The sequence below is a fragment of the Apteryx mantelli genome, chromosome 6 (assembly GCF_036417845.1).
Source record: "Apteryx mantelli isolate bAptMan1 chromosome 6, bAptMan1.hap1, whole genome shotgun sequence".
NCBI classification, from domain to species: domain Eukaryota; kingdom Metazoa; phylum Chordata; class Aves; order Apterygiformes; family Apterygidae; genus Apteryx; species Apteryx mantelli.
Window position 1 is genome coordinate 23,259,930 of NC_089983.1, and position 16,956 is coordinate 23,276,885.

The window sequence follows — 16,956 nt, forward strand, 5'->3', positions numbered from 1 at the left end:
GTTAATAAGGCAAATACAATACCTGATGTTTGCAATGATAATTACAGAGGCCTCACTTTGAATACTGTCTAAATCTGATCATGCATGACTTCCTTTGCAGAGTGTGTGAATTACAGCATAGGTTGAGGCCTGAAAAATCAATGGCCACTTTAATCACTCAATTAAAGCCTTTGAAAATCATTAACAATTTGGTGGATTTAAAATATTTACTCATGCATCATTTCTAAACAGACAGCGCCAGCCCAACAGCACTCCATTTGTTATGTTCTGGAAGCGCTGCTGGAGGGATAAAAAGAATAGTATTAGTGCACTATGGCTAAGTAAGCAAGTATATCATCAAAGTGAAAGCCTGAGAAAAGTACAAGTCACCTCTGTCAGCTTTACCTGATTTATAATGTTTAGCTGAGGTCACCCTTCAAGTGACAAAATATAAGTCAAGTGCCAGGAAAAGTCTTGTTCAATTATACAGTAATAGTCCACCACAACTTTCATTGATTTGAATAAACTCTTCCAAGACTTGAAGAGTAAAACAGAACATGCAAGAGAGAAAATAGAGCAGCCACACTGAAATCCTTTGTTATTTAAAGAAAATCAGCTGTCCACTAGGCTAATTTCCAGGGTGGCACATCTGAATGTATATGTCTTGAGAGGAAAAAGGCCTTTCTAATGCCAGCAGCCTAATATTTAATTAATCTAAGAAAGAAAATAGAGAGAAAACGTTACTTCAGTCCATCTGGACTATATCTATCCATCTACAAAGATGTGACTTCAGGAAGATAGCTGAAAATCTCTCCTCTTAACTTGCATATTCATTTTCTTTAATTGCTTCTTGTTCAAAGCAGTGGTGTCAAAGTGCAGTTATTCAGACTACTGCAGCATCACTATTCCAACTATATGGTGTCGCCTTTCTGAGAGACGCTCTGAGAGGATGAACACGCAGGCTGAGGCATTTGTCTGCACAAATGCTTCATGGCCCTCTTGATCTGTTAGGTTTATGTAAGTGATATTTAATTTGTAAGATCTCAAGGAACTTGGAAGAGATTGAATACTGGGCTGGCACCTATTTGAAATAATTTGTTGTGGTTTCTTACACATTTTTAAAATATATTTTAAAGCAAATTTACTGTCCACAGAGGGCAACAGAGTGCCTGTTCAACAGAATAAGGCATTCTGCCGATGATGAGAGAGGGAATATCACAGGCAGCAGGAGATTACACTCTCCTGTACCACACCACTGGTGACATATACACTCTGTGCAATTCCCTTTTGGTCTGCTGGGTGGGGATGACGGTACGTGTGCTTGTACGCCTGCACTGAGCTGTTGCGCGAGGTAGGCTACAGGACCCCTGAAGGTCCAGGATTTGCAAGCAGCGCTGGCTATGAAGCCTCTGACCACGGGAGCAGAATCAGCAATTTAATGCCCCATCACAGATTATTTGAAACTCTAGTTTTATAACTGCACGTTTAGCTTCTGTGGCTACATTTCATCTGCTAGGAGCAAAATCCATGTAAAACCAGGTATCTTTTCTTCCCTTTTATTTATGTAAATCTCTTTGGCCCCCGAGATTATGCAGCAGAAACTTTTCCTTGCTACTATGGCTCTAAACTGTGTTACACTGACATCTAGCGGGCATTTATTTCACTTTGCCCAACAGAGTTGCCTGTTCCTGAAGGAAACGCTGGTGATGAGAAAAGCCTTCCCCACTGAGCTGTCCAAAGCAAGGGGAACCTCCAGAGAAACCCCGTATTGAATGAATGCAAAATCCCCCGCAGGCTGGGACAGGAGCTATTCATCGTCCTGCATGCCTTTACATTTTCAGCTGAGCATGTCTTTCGGGCGTAAGGAGGAGAGTGCTGACTTTCCACCTTTGGAGCAAGCGCTGCTCTGCGTGCCAGAGACATGCGGGACGCCCGTCCACTCAGCGGGTCTGTCCCTCATTAAGAGGCATCACCAGGCTTCAGGGTACCTTGATACCACTAGCTGGGACTTCGGAAACAAAATGACTTGGCTAATTTTAAATAATTCTTTCATCAGATCACTTGCTGATGCAAGCCAGGAGTTGGGCTGATTCATGTGGGGCCTGCTTAGCAGAGGAAAAAATGGAGAAACAGGAAGGGCCCCACGTCCTCAAAATACCTGCTGCTCGTGACCAGGTAGGGGGGATGGATGACTGGTGGTGGCGAGAAATCATTGCTAGAGAACAGACAGCAGCCAGGCCCCCTTTGCCTAAATGCGGTAGTGATGGGCGTCATAAGAGTGTGTGCTCCTCTTGGCTCTCAGCCACCCCAGGCGGGCTATGAGCCACTGCCAAGGTCGGGGTCAGTTACCTCTGTGTCCTGTGCGATGAAACACAGCTCAGGGACTCCCACGGGAAACTCCTTCCACTTGCCTTTACTGAAGATGAAGCAATGAAAGTGGCTGAGTATCGTTCAAGGAGAGGAATGGTTAGCAGTGTAGGGAGTCTTTAGAGAAGCTAGAGAATACTTAAGCGTGGGATGCAGTGCTCTGCCAAAAAGCAGGCACCTGAAGATAGGAACGAATGGCTTGGCAATGCTAAGTAGGAACCTCTTGCATCACAGCTGCATTTAAAAAGCTCATTAAACTGAAAAATTCTCAAATATGTTATTCAACTATGCAACCTTCATGAAAATCTAGGAAACTGACTGAGCCAGAAAGGTCAGGATTTGATCTGATTTGTCCTAGCTTTAGGTTTTCTTTAATGCAAAGTTCAGAGATTTTAGGTGGTTCTGCTGACATACTCCAGCAAAACTCCACAGTACTTCATTTTTTTTAATTTATTTTCTACTAGTTTATAAGTGTTTGGATCAAATATTATGCAGTAGGCAAAACAAATTGTGGTAAAGGTACATGATTTACTCATATAAGGTACTGAACTAGGTAACAGACATGCTAATAAACAACATAATCTTCCAGAAGAACCAGTGTAATTTAATTTTTACTTCGTTAGCTTAAGAAAGGTAATTCAGGTCATTTTCCAGTAAAATATCAACTAAACTAATGAATGAAGCTTAATTGTTACCTTAATGTGTTTCGTTCTTCATTAAATCCATACTTAAGAAACAAGTCAGCTAAGAGACCAGCAACAATTAGAAATGAATAGAATGAAAAATGTTGCTTATATGTACTAACTAATCATTCCAATAGTGAAAAGAGAGCATATTAGCTTCACAACTAACAGGAAAACGCATGCAAAAGCAGAAAAGAATAGAGCTTGTTAATATTTACATTCAGAAATTGACAACAAGTTTAGAATAACTTGTCACTTTAATTCCACTGCCTATAAATTATGAACCGTAAGTGGTAGTATTCTATTTATTTAGCATGCAGCAAATAGAGTCTCAGCTTGGTTCAAATTTTCACAAATGTAAACAGATTTAAAATGTTGGAATACATAAACACAGTCATAGATTTCTACAATTACAAGTAGTGGCCTTGCTCACTAAAAGTAATACCATCACGCACCACTGTATTTTAACAGCTTCATTCAGCTTCCATTTATTGCCTCTGTATTTCCAGTCCCGTTATTGCTGACTGGCTCCTTGAATAAATGTTAGACTGCTGATTTCTAACCCAACCACATGCTCCGGAGATGTATCCAATTGCTACATTAAGAAGAACAGTCTCCCACAGGATTTGAGATTCACCCCTCTCTACCTATGTGATATCCCAGAAAACTAATCTCTAGGATGACAGCTCATTCAGCACTCTGGAAAATTTACCCACATTGAGTTCCTCTTTAAATAATGACCTGACGTTTGTTCTGTAGAGGGAGACAAAGCCCAGACTGATAAAAACAGTTGGCAGCCGCTTTCATTTGTGCCATTCAGAAGCTGGATGATAATTTCTCCACAGGGACCCATCACTTCTTGGCAGACAGACCTGTCCGGTATACTTTGCTATTACTTTTGCTGCTGCCTCCTACCCCTAGCATAGACACACAGAGAGTCAATATTCAAGACAGCCAATGCTAGAACTGACTGCAAAGAGTCATAAAGGGTTTCATGATACTGAGAACTGGGCGATAAAACCACAGATGAAATTCAGTGATGATAAATACACAGTAATGGATTTAGGGAAAGAAAAAATCATTAGACCTACATAAAAAGATTAATTCAAAACTAGTTATTATTACTCAGAAAAGAGATTTCAGCATTTTTGAATATAGCTCAATGAAAACATTAACTCAATATTAAGCAATGCTCAAAAAGGCAAACAGAGTATTAAGAATTACTGGGTAAACAGACCAAACCAGAAAACATTATTCCAGATGAATCATGAGTTCACCTTTTGCATACTGTGAGCAGCTCTTATTCCCTTAAATTAGAGCAGAATTGCAAAATGTACAGAGAAGGGTGACTGGGAGAGCTTATATAGATGACAACTTTCTAGCCTGGAGAAAGAGATTACTGAAGGGCTGATAATAGTAATGGCACACAGCATCAGAAATGGGATCAAGGAGGAGAACAGATGCAATTATTCACTATTTCTCAGAGTACAAAACTAAGAGGCATCAAATGAAATGCTCATATAGCAGGTCAAATGAAATGATCACATAACAAACAAGGAAGTACTTTTTCACACAGTTCATAATTAAACCGTGGAACTCACTGTCAAAGGATGTTGTGGAGGGTAACAGTTTAGAATGGTTCAAAAAGATGTTTATCTTAGACAATAAAGGTATAAAATGCTTCCTGGTACTTGGACACACTACATAAACAGATAGGACTGTCAACACACAACCCACAGGAGAACAGCAGTAACAACAACAATGGAAGAGAGACAACTCTCTTCTCAATATTCCTTACCCATCCACATGGTCCCACCATATCTTACATCACTTCAGATGCAGAGCCTGCACTCAGATGTAGTCACCATGAGATATATATATTTTTTCATACTTATTCTACCTACTTACTTACTTACCCCTTACTCTATTCTTAAGGGGTACTTACTTACCCCTTACTTTATTCCTGACAGCTTTTATTTTTAAGGATCCCCCAAATTCTGGTTACTATGCTGGACGCATTCTCTTTTACCCAGCAATAGAGTTAGTCATGATAGCACTCCTCAGAGAGGTGCACACAGCGAAGGGAGGGGGAAGAGATGCTGAAGCGAGCTTCCCTCTTTAAGGATAAAAAAGCAAAAGCACCTAAGTGCTGCAAGCATTCTAGCAATTACCTACTCATCTTCCAAGTGCATTATCTGCTTTTCTGCATAAGCTACAATTGAACATGCCTAATTCTCATCAGCATTTCAGCAGGGTCAGGCTACCTGCCCAGTGGTACAAGCAGCCACGCTGTTGTCTCACTTCTTTTCTCTTCAAAACACATGTTCTGTTTTATGATGTCTTCTGTTGTCTGGGGATCCTCTTCAACCACTTTCAGGCTAGGTGGTTAGTGAGCAAAGAGGAGCTACTGTTCTGGTTCAGAAGTTACAATGCAACATAAATGCAAGGATTGCCACCACACAAAGGTTAAAGGGATAATATATACAAAGCAGTGCTGAGTTCTCTAATGCATCTGTTTTCCTGGCCATCGCATGGCCAACAGAAACACAATGCTATTTTATAACTGAATCAAATCTCATTTTAATCATGCTAGTGCCACTGCCCCTGAAGCTGCTTTATTTCAGGATGTCTGAAAAGACCTTCCTTCTTTCCTATACATATCTAATGCTGAATGTTGCTGAAGAAAATGCAGGAAAGATGAAATTCACTCTTAAAACTGGAATCTAGCAGAAGGGCTGAAAACAGCGTTCATAGTTACAAACAAAAGTAGCTGCTTCTTAACCCATACAGATGAAACCCTGGGGCAGAACGCCATTAGATTAATGCAGAAGTTGCTGCGCTCTCTAGCCGCCTTCCCCACAGCTCTGCGGTGACCACGGAGGTAGCGCTGTCGGCAGCCACTGCCCCATGGGGAGAGGACAACAGCCTGCGCTGTTGTGTGCCTCGCCGGGCTGGCAAGCGACACAAAGCCCCTTCTTGTTCCCCGGCTTGAGCTATGCAGTACTCAGCTCACAGCACAGAGAAGAAAGAGGGAGAAGCTGCAGTGAGGCCACAAATCTGGCTCCCACACATGAAGGTGAAGCAAGGGAGAGGCTTGATTCCACTTCCTGTAATACCCACTGCCACAAATAAGCCAATACAGAGCAAGAACTGATGCGCAGCAGAGTGGCCCAGTTCCATTTGCCCCTCGAGGCAGGAAAGGAGCAGAGCACAGCCCCGAGTTGGTTCAGTTCATTCTTTGTTTACAAGGCTGGGCAGATCCTTGCTACTACTCAGGCCAGACTGCGCTCTCACTGCCCGGCCCCGTACGACTCCCTTCCCTTCCCCGTCAGACTTCTAACAGTTGTTAGCCAATGTAGATCCGTAAGTGAAACCATCTCCATGTAAGGCACCCCAGCCATCACTGAGACACATCACAGAACATGAAGCAGCTCATCCAAGAACATCTGTAAATATAGAATTAAGGTTGACACATCTTTGCCTTTCCCCTATATTTAAGATATTTACGTTTAATATATTTATATTCACCCATTCCTTCTCATTTAATATCCGCAGGTATTTGCTCTCAATGTACCCAGTATTCACCCTCGCACAGCCAGGAAAGAAATAATTAGAAAGCATCGGATTCTCTTTGCAACTGGTATTTTGGACATATTTCCACCAGAGATTTCTCCCCTCCCCACGAAAACAGACACACATTCTCATTTAACAACTAATTGATTTATTTAACAATACAAATTTCTTTCTACTGCATGGTTTAGCAGAGAGAACTTGAGAAACAAAATTAGCTTCTTTTTTTTTTTAAGTTTAAATGTTTACACAAAACAACCTTTACTTCAGTAAATATAAAATTTACACACAAAAAACCTACATAAAAAAGAACAGATTCATGACAAACCAACAAAAAAAAGGATGGGAATTCAGTGTAAAGGATCCAATTGCAAGGAAGGCAAGATGGGGCAACACTAACAAGGCATCCCACTTGTACACCTAGGTATTTTAAATTGTAGGTACAATACAAAAACAAAATACATTAAAATTAGGATTAAAACCTTTATTGTTATACCATAATATTTTATGATATAAATATCTGTAAATTCTGTAGGCAATATAGTTAACGTGAAATACATAGTTTGCACTTCACTTGAAAGTCACTGGAGTGGTGTACGAGCACTGTGTAATATTGTAGTGCACTAACGGAGAGCAGTGAGCAGACTTTAGATATCCCACATAGATGTGATAGCCCCTTGTTTCTTTGCCAATCTATCTGTGCTGTTTCTCACTATGTTCAATGACACAATGAGAAACTCTGGTCACCTTCAGCAGTGATTTCCAGCACTTCATCTCCTGGCATTAGACTGTTACCTGACTTAGGTGTATGGACCTGCCAGATCCCCTGTTTCTCATTCCCTTTTGCACTTTATAACCTGAACTCTAAAGCTATCTTGTAGCTATCAAGAGAGACTGGCTTCTAGGTTGAGATATTCGGGATCCCCAGTTCTTCAAGCCACCTTCAGCAATCTGTAGAAATATTTAAAGTAGGGTGGACAATTCATGCTCAAAGATCATGTGATACAAAAAACCAGATCTATATAGTGATGGCTAATTTTAGATTTAAATCTTTTAACAGTTTATATTGCTTTAATATTTAAACTTAACATTCAGTTTTCATATATTAAATGCACAGAGCATCTTACTGATGGAAGTGCTACAGTATCTCCAAAAAGACCAGGTGATAAGGGAGAGAGTAAAGTTTAAAATTAGTTGTAACTTTAAAAATCCTTTAAAGGGATCAAAACTCTTTTGTATAATCAATATTGTGATTGGCAATCTACAAAATCTTAAATTATAAAACTACTAGTGACTCTACTTTTTAAACTGTATGTACTATAAAGCTGTATCTTTGTTACTTACAGATGTTACAAACTTTCCAAGGCAGAAAGGGAAGAGGGGGGAGGAAAAAGTAGTCCGAAAGTCCTACAGATTTCATTTTCACTAGCAAAAAGTTAATTCCCCTCACAACTGTTTTTATGTCATAAAAATCTGATTAAATTTATTCTAATCCTTTCTTTTCTGGACAGATGATATAGTGTTCAATCATGCTTTGGAAGACCACTTGCAATGGACAATTGTAATTCTCCAGATTAGCAAGTCAGACTTGCTCTAATCAGAAGCAAAAGCACCAGCCTATCTATAACTTTGCCCTAGTCCTGCAGAAAAAGTTTGTAGCAAGATTCAGGCACCCTATTATGAGAGCAGAATTGGGCCTGAGGCAACCAGCTACAATAACCTCAGGAGTAAGCATACACAATGCTCTCACTCCAACTTGAGAAAGAGCTGAACAGTAGGAAATTTAAGGAAATAGTAGAAATGACATTTGTTCTGTAAAAGAAAACCAGGGAAAATTTAAACAATCCACAGGTGTGCATTAAACATTTAATAGCAAGCCTTTGCTTATGTATATTAATTTAAAGATTACCCACAGGGATCTGTGATACAATGGCCCTGCCTTGTTACTATAATTAAATTTATTCAAATATTAATTTAAAATAGGAAAACAAAGAAACTACTCCTTGGGGAACATGTTTATTGTGTTTGAGATGATACACTGGGTGCTCTCTGAGCTACAAAGGGAAAAAGGAAATCCTTTCATTACAAACTGACAAAGGTAAAAGTTAAAACAGTTTTCACAACAGCATGTACCACATATTGGAAATAGATCTGGGTTTAATACAAATGACATAATTCCTAGTAATCTACAGCTACCTTTAATAACTTCATACAGATAATGAATTAGGCTAAAATGCACTATAATATTTGGTTGACTTCAGGAACAGTATCCTTAGTACATCACAAAATACATTTTGATATCCCAAAGAAGCAAGACTTGCAAGTAGGCATTTTAAACATAACTAATCTACAGCTACAAATTTCTACTCTTGATAGCATTTACCTTTTTGGGGGGGCAGTATCCCAGTCTTCAAAAGGATAAAAGCAGAGTAGAATCAGTATAACATATACACAGAAGTCCGTATTGTAAAGGCTATAAAGATTTGTTGCACACTGTAAAGTTGCCTTCTGCACCTTCACACTGCACAAGTAGTTTGTCATTTATGTTGCATATCTCTTGGTCCACTGTCTGGCTATCCTGTCATGTTCTGCTCTGTTGGTCAGATACTGAGTGGCTATGCTTCCAACCAGAGGATCAGCTGTAAAAGACAGGAGAAGATACTTTAGAAACCATTCCACAATAAAAAGACATGATTTAAAAAATGGAATCTATTCCAAAGTATAGTCTTTGTTAGGCCAGCAAATGCTGTGAGATGAAATGGGGCTCTTATCATACAAGACAATTCCAAGAGAAAACACACAAGGCACAGTGAATAGGAAGAGATTTTAATCTGTTTTGGTAATCTGCCTTTTAGTATGTTAAAAGACAGGCAGACGCCTGTGTTCAAATGTTACAGCTGCTCTTTTTAGCCAAAACTTGACAAAAAGCATGGAAGGTAGTTTTGTAAGATCACCAGCAATCCAGGTACCATTTTGTCAGGCATAATTTGCTTATATTTTCAAACAACAGATGTTTTCAAACTACAAACCTTCCCCAAAAGTCTTTCATTTTTTAAAGACCTAGTCTGCTCAAGGAGGGTAAACATCACCTGTACAGACAGACATACTGCCAGCTGATGGTGACAAAACTACAGACAAGTACAACAGTTCCCTTGTAAACTGCAGAAAAAAAGAACTCGTTAACTTCAATGAAATCAAGTAGGCTGAGCCTACCCTCTAGGGCCGGAAAGCTCCATACACCTGACTCCAGGATATATCCACCAGCCACGTCCTGCCTGAGGGAAACCGTACTGTAGGGTGCAGCATCTCAGCCTCACTTCTCCTGTTGTTCCCGTCACAGAATACAATGAATCTTACCACAACCCTTCCCAGCCAGGCACCCTGCTTCCCTTTGGAAGGACTGCTGGGTGCATCGGACATCCTGGCATCCTCCTGTCACAGTGTTGGGACAAGACTAGAGCACTCTAGGGAGGAACACACACTGAGGGCATCACAGTTTTACTATACCAAGAGTCATCAAAATTTTGTATCAAACATGCCAGTCTGTTTCTCCCTGCTCCTTATCAGTCTTCTCTAAATGAATGCCATCTTAGCATCACCTCTCAGTTCCTATATTGACCATAAGCCATTAGCATTCATTGTATAATGGCACTGGTCATACAGTTGCTGCTGTGAAATTTTACTGCTTCCAGTGAAGTTCCTCACCTCCCAGCAGGAATAAGGGTTCTCTCTGAAAACAGCAAACATAGTCCCCCTCACATTTGCAAGATTAAACATTTCAATTGCTGTCTTCAGAGAAGGGACTTCCTGCAGTCGCTTCCAACTTGAATGATTTATGACTCAGTAAAGTCGGAGAACTCTGTTGCCTTCCTGGATATATCACTCACTTGCTACAGCTCCTGGGATACAGACCTTCAATGGCAGCAACTTCATTTTTTCTCTACCACACCTTGGAAAAAATGGGCTTAACACTGTTTGCTTTCTGTTGTGCCACAGGAGTGAAAAGAGCCTTTAAGTGTAGAACTGTATGCCAGAACAGGAGCATTTCATCCCCCAAATTAAAAATATTAACTTTGATTTAATCTAAATACAATCAAACATACAAATTATATATCATGTCAAATAATCCAAACAAGTAAGAGGTGATGCTCAGCAAGTTCCTTACCAGGGTTGCAGTCTGTCAAAAGAGAACAAATAGACAGCAGAACCTTGGAAATAGTCAAAGCAGGGCTCCAGTTGTCTTTCAGAATATCCAAACAGATGACTCCCTGACTGTTGATGTTGCAGTGATAAATTCTGGTACGGAAAGTAACCTAGAATTACCATGTAAGAGAGAGAGAAAAAGTCATTAAATGTTGCCTAGGAATGCTGTCCCTATTCTCTGAGTAGCAGAAGTGTATGGGGCACTCCCAATTCTGCAGAACTTCTGTGGAGGCAACACCTCTCTGTTCATTTTCTAAAATAATTTCACTTAAAAGTGAATATTTATTTTAGTCATGGTTACTTTTTAGGAGACCTACCACGGAAATCCTTGGTGCATAGATTACTTTCACAGAGGCACTCTGTCTGGTAGCCACAGAAATTAGGACCTACTTTGTCATACTGTGCACTATTTAATGAAGATACTGAACTGCATGTCAAGAACTATCTTACCACAAACAAAACTTTATTGCATTTATTGAAGGCAAAGAAGTAGACAGAATTTGCCCTGCTTATTCAGTCTTAGATTGATCTTTTCCTTACTTCTCAAAGCCTAAATATAGACCTTGAAAAGTAATATTTAAAACTAGAATATGGAGTTATTTTTGTTCAAATTAGCAACTAACTAAATCTTTGTAATACCTTTCATTAGGCAGGACATAATATACATCTAAAACAATGGTATCATACTGACACCATACTCGTTTTAAAATTATTTCAGACTAGTATTGGTAAACAATGAAAGTATAATTCTGGACAAATAAGAAGTTAGAAATATTTAAAGTGCCATAATTACATAAAGCAGAATAAGATGAGCAAAATATTCTTTTTCACACCAGTGCAAGGGGGAAAAAAATCCATGAAATGTTTTCTGAAACCACTGAAAGTCCAAAAATGACCAGACTTTTAACAAAAATCTACATGATTTTCATGGAGAATTTGTCTAAAATTCGCCATCACATCATTATAACAATCTTAACTCAGAGCAGATTAAATCTGTGAGTTTTGGAGAAGTGTGAAATATATAGAGGATATATTATTCTTTATGTTACAGTGCTTTAGAGAATGAAGAAAAAAGATATTGGATTTATAATAACAACACTATTGCCGCAGCCGCCACAAGTTGTAGGAAATACTGTGTGGTAGAACGTATTTATTCTTTGTAAATGTCAGCAGTGTCCTTCTGGTGTCATGGACAAGATTTGTAATTTGGCATGGTGGGGGACGGAGGGGGGAGCAACCGTTAGCTTCCATGGCATCTGTTAGTAAATTATGATTTCATAAATGTCCCTACTAATTCTGAGCCAGGAAATAAAATTTAATTTAAGTTAAGATTGGTTTCATTTTACAGAAAGAGCTTTTGCTTAAAAATATTATCAAACAAGACTGCTGATCTAACTAGTTGCACATACACTGACATTTTATAATAATGAATGTCATCACAATATTTTAGCCAACTTGAAGTCACATATAACACTTCACTTGTCTATCAAAATGAATTCATTTTTAGCCTTCTATTATTTTTGTAACAATTATCTGGAAAATATATAATACAGTCTCTGGATTATAAGAGAGAAAAGATTACTATACATATATTCTATCAGGTAGAACGAGAAGAAGCAGGCTAGGAAAGTTTGTGCTCTTTTCTATTAAAATTAGTTTTTTGAGTCTTACTCATGATAAGAATTACCACCTCATTTATCACCTGGCAAAGCTTGGAAACCAGCATTGGTGTGGTAATCAAGAAATAAATCAGATTTTTTTTGAAATTGCTAGCCAAGATTTCAGGCTCTTTAGCTTTCAAAAGACCATAAACAAGCTTGATTTTCAGAAAGTGCTGAGCACTCACCCTTTACAAGTAACATTCACCTACATGTAAAAAAATTAAAAACACAGTAAAAACCTTACCCTTACCTTTGGTGGCTTGAATGGATAGTCAGATGAAAATGTGATATCCAGGAAAAAAACACCTCCTTCATATACAGAACCTGGAGGTCCAAGTATAGTAGATCTCCATTCATAAATGTTATCTCCTTTAGGACCGGCGCTGTGTAAAGAAGGAGAGAGAGAGTCAGAGAGTCAGGTGCACCTCTGAGACAGGTATTTTATGGACTTTCTTTTACATCTGTTTTGTTTAATACTAACCACTTGCATATCTTTAACACTGCCTCATTTCCAACTGATTTCAATGGGTTCAATGTTTTAAGTAGGCATAACCGCTGGGCACTTTGCTGTCCCTGGGCTTTCATGCCTTTTAATATATAGGAATGGAAAGGATTGACTATTGGACTGTCACTGTCTGAAGCATATCCCTAGCTGTTTTCTGGTGGATTTGGTTGCTTCTGAGCTTTGGCTGCTCTGGAGCTCTGTGTCCTTCCTGTGACAGAGTTTCAATGTGCAAAAGAAGCTGCACATCGCAACCACACTCACCTGCTCTGCGGATTGAACAGATCATACCTTCATAAAAAATGTGACCTGTAAACACACTGATACGCATTTATTGCCACTTTTTTACAGGCTGTAGAGTGATATGTTACCATTCACTGTGTGAATTCACATTTCCTGTTCACTACACGAACAGGAAAATGGGAGAGACTGAAGGAAGTAACCTGGAATTTTCTCAATTTCTGAGACATCATAACTAATGCTATCAGAACACAGTAACCAGCTAACCTCACAAAAAATCAAAGCAGAACCTTATTTCCATAAACAAGTCTCAATGTAAAAACTAAACTGCCTTTCTACAAAAAAAGGTCCAGAATCGGAACTGCTCCATTCCAAACTGCCTGCTATGGAAAATAACGCTACTGAGCTCATGGAGGCACTGTGGATTCACCACATCCCGCAGTCGGGTCAGTAACCAGGCGCAGTGGAGAAGGGCCTTTCCATCGTCAGCAGTCTCTCCAGCACTACCTACACTTGCACACGTGGTCCTTGCTTTTCCTCCTCTCCTCTGCGGTCACAGGACTGGCATGACTGTCACGTCTCACTGCCTGTGAAGCAGGTGACAGGCATGGTACTAAGCTGTAGCCAGGGCCCTTGTGGTTTCTGGCACCGCTCAGCGTGGCTCAGAGCCTTCCTATAAGCCTTCCTAGTGTTAAGGCTCTTCCTATGTCATGTCACCTCATGTACAGTACTTCTCATGCATATGTCTGCAGCCTATACCACGGCATGTTGGACGTTCATCCTTACTATGTAGCCAAAAATGTGGGGACATTCATCAGAGACGAGGAACACGAGCAGGCTGCACTATGCATCTGCAATTCCCATGTAAAAAATCTGGCTATTTTTACATTATGGTCATATTCAAGAAGCAACCAAAAGCTGATTTTGATTATGAATTTCCTTTCAGTTCATAATTTCCCAAAATGTTTTTTATTTTGTGACTGTTTCATGTACCAAATATTTAAACTGTTGCAGACCTTTTCTTAACAGGACAAGAATAATTATGAATTCTGGCTGACATCCTTTTTAATTAAAAACAAAAAATTATTTGTGGAACTGCAGCTATTTTCCTTTTGCCAAAATGAAAGTAGATAGCAGCAATGTGCTAGTCTCCAGAGAACAGCCAAAGAAGAAAAGTTAAAAGTGATGTTAAATAAAGTTTGGGCCTAAAATCACTGCTTTTACCTTCCTATTTGCAATGCATGCACAACAGGGGAAAGAAAAACTGTAGATAAATTTTAGAGAAAAAGGGAAAATCCACAGGCAAGGAGGTCCATTTTTTATGATGTAACGAACTGTTTGTACCCTCCGTCACTCCAGTAGATAATTCCATTTGTGCTCTCTAAAAAGCAATTAGTGTAAGAACTGAAAATATTGGGGCAATAACGATAATATTTAAAACCCACATAGGCCACTGAAATGTTTTAATTAATTCTTGACATTCATCAAGCTTATAGCTAATTAGTATTATGCTTGGAAACCAAATTTCTATGGAGCAATTCAATTTCAGCATTAGATGTCCTAATGACTGTTTTATAGTTTAATGCAGAGGTTAGTGTTCTTGCCTCATGTGTCAGCTACCTTTCTTTCATACACCTTTAATGGCTGGATGCAATTCAATCAGATTAATGAAATAGCTGAATTAAAGTAGTGACATATTTCAGCCCAGCGAATCAGTCACAATTAAGTGCGGCTATAGCATCTAGTCCTGTGCCAAACTATCTGCTAGTCACTCACCAAGTGAGCACAAGGGCATCTATCAGTTAATAGCCAGAAGCTAAATGCAATAACTCTCTGCCTATTATTATCTACTGTCCTCTTCTATGCTACTGTTAGTGATATATAAAAGAATAAGGTATAACGTGAGAAGGGGAATTCTTATCCTTGTTAAGAGGAAGAAAATGCTGTGTTCAAAACCCCTGTTACCACTGAGAAAGGACTGCTGCAATATCAAAAGTTATATAAAACTGTAATAATAAACATACTCAGGTAAAGGCGAAAATCGTTAAATTGAAAGGTTGGCCGTTTCATTACACCTGACTGAGGTTTGTGAAATACCTATTTTAACAGCTGAAGTGTTGTCTCACTTTGCAGTGGTGTAAGAGCTACCCCTGCTTCATTAACAACTTGAAAATTCCAGCAGTTACCACATTATTGGTACGTAGAGACAAGCGACTAAAGCACGGAGACAAGACATCACACTTGGCTGTTACCACTTGCATATTTCCGCTGCAGACCATATTCAGCCAGCCATGCCCTACTCTGCATTTTGTATACACGCCACGGCAATCTTCTGGGGAAGTAAACAAACAGCGCTTGTTCCTCTCAGAGCAGAGTAACAGCCTACGAGTCTCACTGTATGCCACACTGGGTGGAATATCCCAGGCAGAGCACGATGATGGGGAATTTCCACATTTTTTTTTTCCTTTCCTTTTTCTTCATCATTGGAAGACCCAGCTCTTCCTGATCTCCTTAAGATAGTCTACGTGAATAAAGAATCCTCCTCTATTCAATTCATTAAACCAAAAAATCCTGACAGAGCTAAGGATCTGATGACTACTTAAATGTTCTGGCTACACAGCATACCTGTGCAGGTAATTGCTGCTAGTCTGCTGCTCTATTAAATTAGCTTACAGAACATCCCAAATTTAGTAAAGATACTATCAGTATATTCTCAAAAAAAGAATCACCTGGAATGCTTCATTTTTAAAAATATGGGATGAAAAAATCTTAGACAAAATAACAAAGCAATTCATTTGAAATGACAAAAATATTCTTTACAAAATTGAGATGTTTTTACTTAACACATAAAAACTGCATCTTTTTTTAATAAATTACATAAATTGACAGAATAAAGCTAACTGACTACATCTGCTTCCTAAGTAAATGTTCATTATGCTGCTTCGCTGAGGGAGATATACCTGATCAAGATAAGACAAAGGACCTGCAACAGCATTTCATACAAGCTAGTCAGCTGAACAGATTTAATTTACAAGTGTGACTTCAGATGGCAAATTTGAGAAGACATGAGGTTAAACTCTAGGGGACTACAGGGTCACATCAGGTTCTTTAAACCTAACACTACTGAATCCTGAGTCTCAGGTTTCATGAAGATGAAGAATGGCTTTTCCAGCACAGTGTTATGAGCGTTCACATGGAAGCAGTGGCATTTACACCACCAAGAAGTTTGATAGACTTCTGACATGGTTTGTTACAGAAGTCAGTATTCAGCATTTGTTACAATCACTAAGTCAAAATGCATTAAAGCTGTCCATATGCAACCAGCTGCAGGATGAGAAACTAGGACAAGAAATTTCCAGCCTGCTACTTTCTGCACTCACTAAATACACTTCTACTGTCAACAGCACTCGTCTGAAACACAGTGCTCTAAATTCAGTGACAAAACGTAACTTCATAGTGCTGAGACTGTGATGATTAAAAAGAAATGGTATGAAGGAAAATGTAATTTAGCTATATTCGATGTAAACTCTGTGTTATCCTTTATTATGAGACACAATTTGGGTCTGTAATAGGATATAACCAAGTAAAAAAATTCTGTTTTTTAGGAAGTTTCCTGACAGTGAAATCTGTCTGACTTGGAAATAAGTGTGGCCGGTACCATAAAACTAAAGGTACTTGCCTATATCCCAAGATGACCATCAGGGATGCTAAGTACTGACTTAAGTAGTAGATTCCCAGCATGTGCAAATCA

At 39.1% G+C, this 16,956-nt stretch overlaps 1 protein-coding gene across 1 annotated transcript in view; it reads right to left on the reverse strand.

Annotated features, from left to right (window-relative positions):
• Window positions 1–6,727: 6,727 nt before the first annotated feature.
• UBE2E3 (ubiquitin conjugating enzyme E2 E3) overlaps window positions 6,728–16,956 on the reverse strand; it is a 64,412-nt gene continuing 54,183 nt past the window's right edge. Inside the window, exons 4-6 of the mRNA XM_067298982.1 lie at window positions 12,714–12,846; window positions 10,765–10,912; window positions 6,728–9,238 (exon numbers count right to left, since the gene is read on the reverse strand). Coding sequence (XP_067155083.1) covers window positions 9,141–9,238; window positions 10,765–10,912; window positions 12,714–12,846 — 379 coding nt within the window. The 3' untranslated portion in view covers window positions 6,728–9,140. The remainder of the gene's footprint in view (window positions 9,239–10,764; window positions 10,913–12,713; window positions 12,847–16,956) is intronic.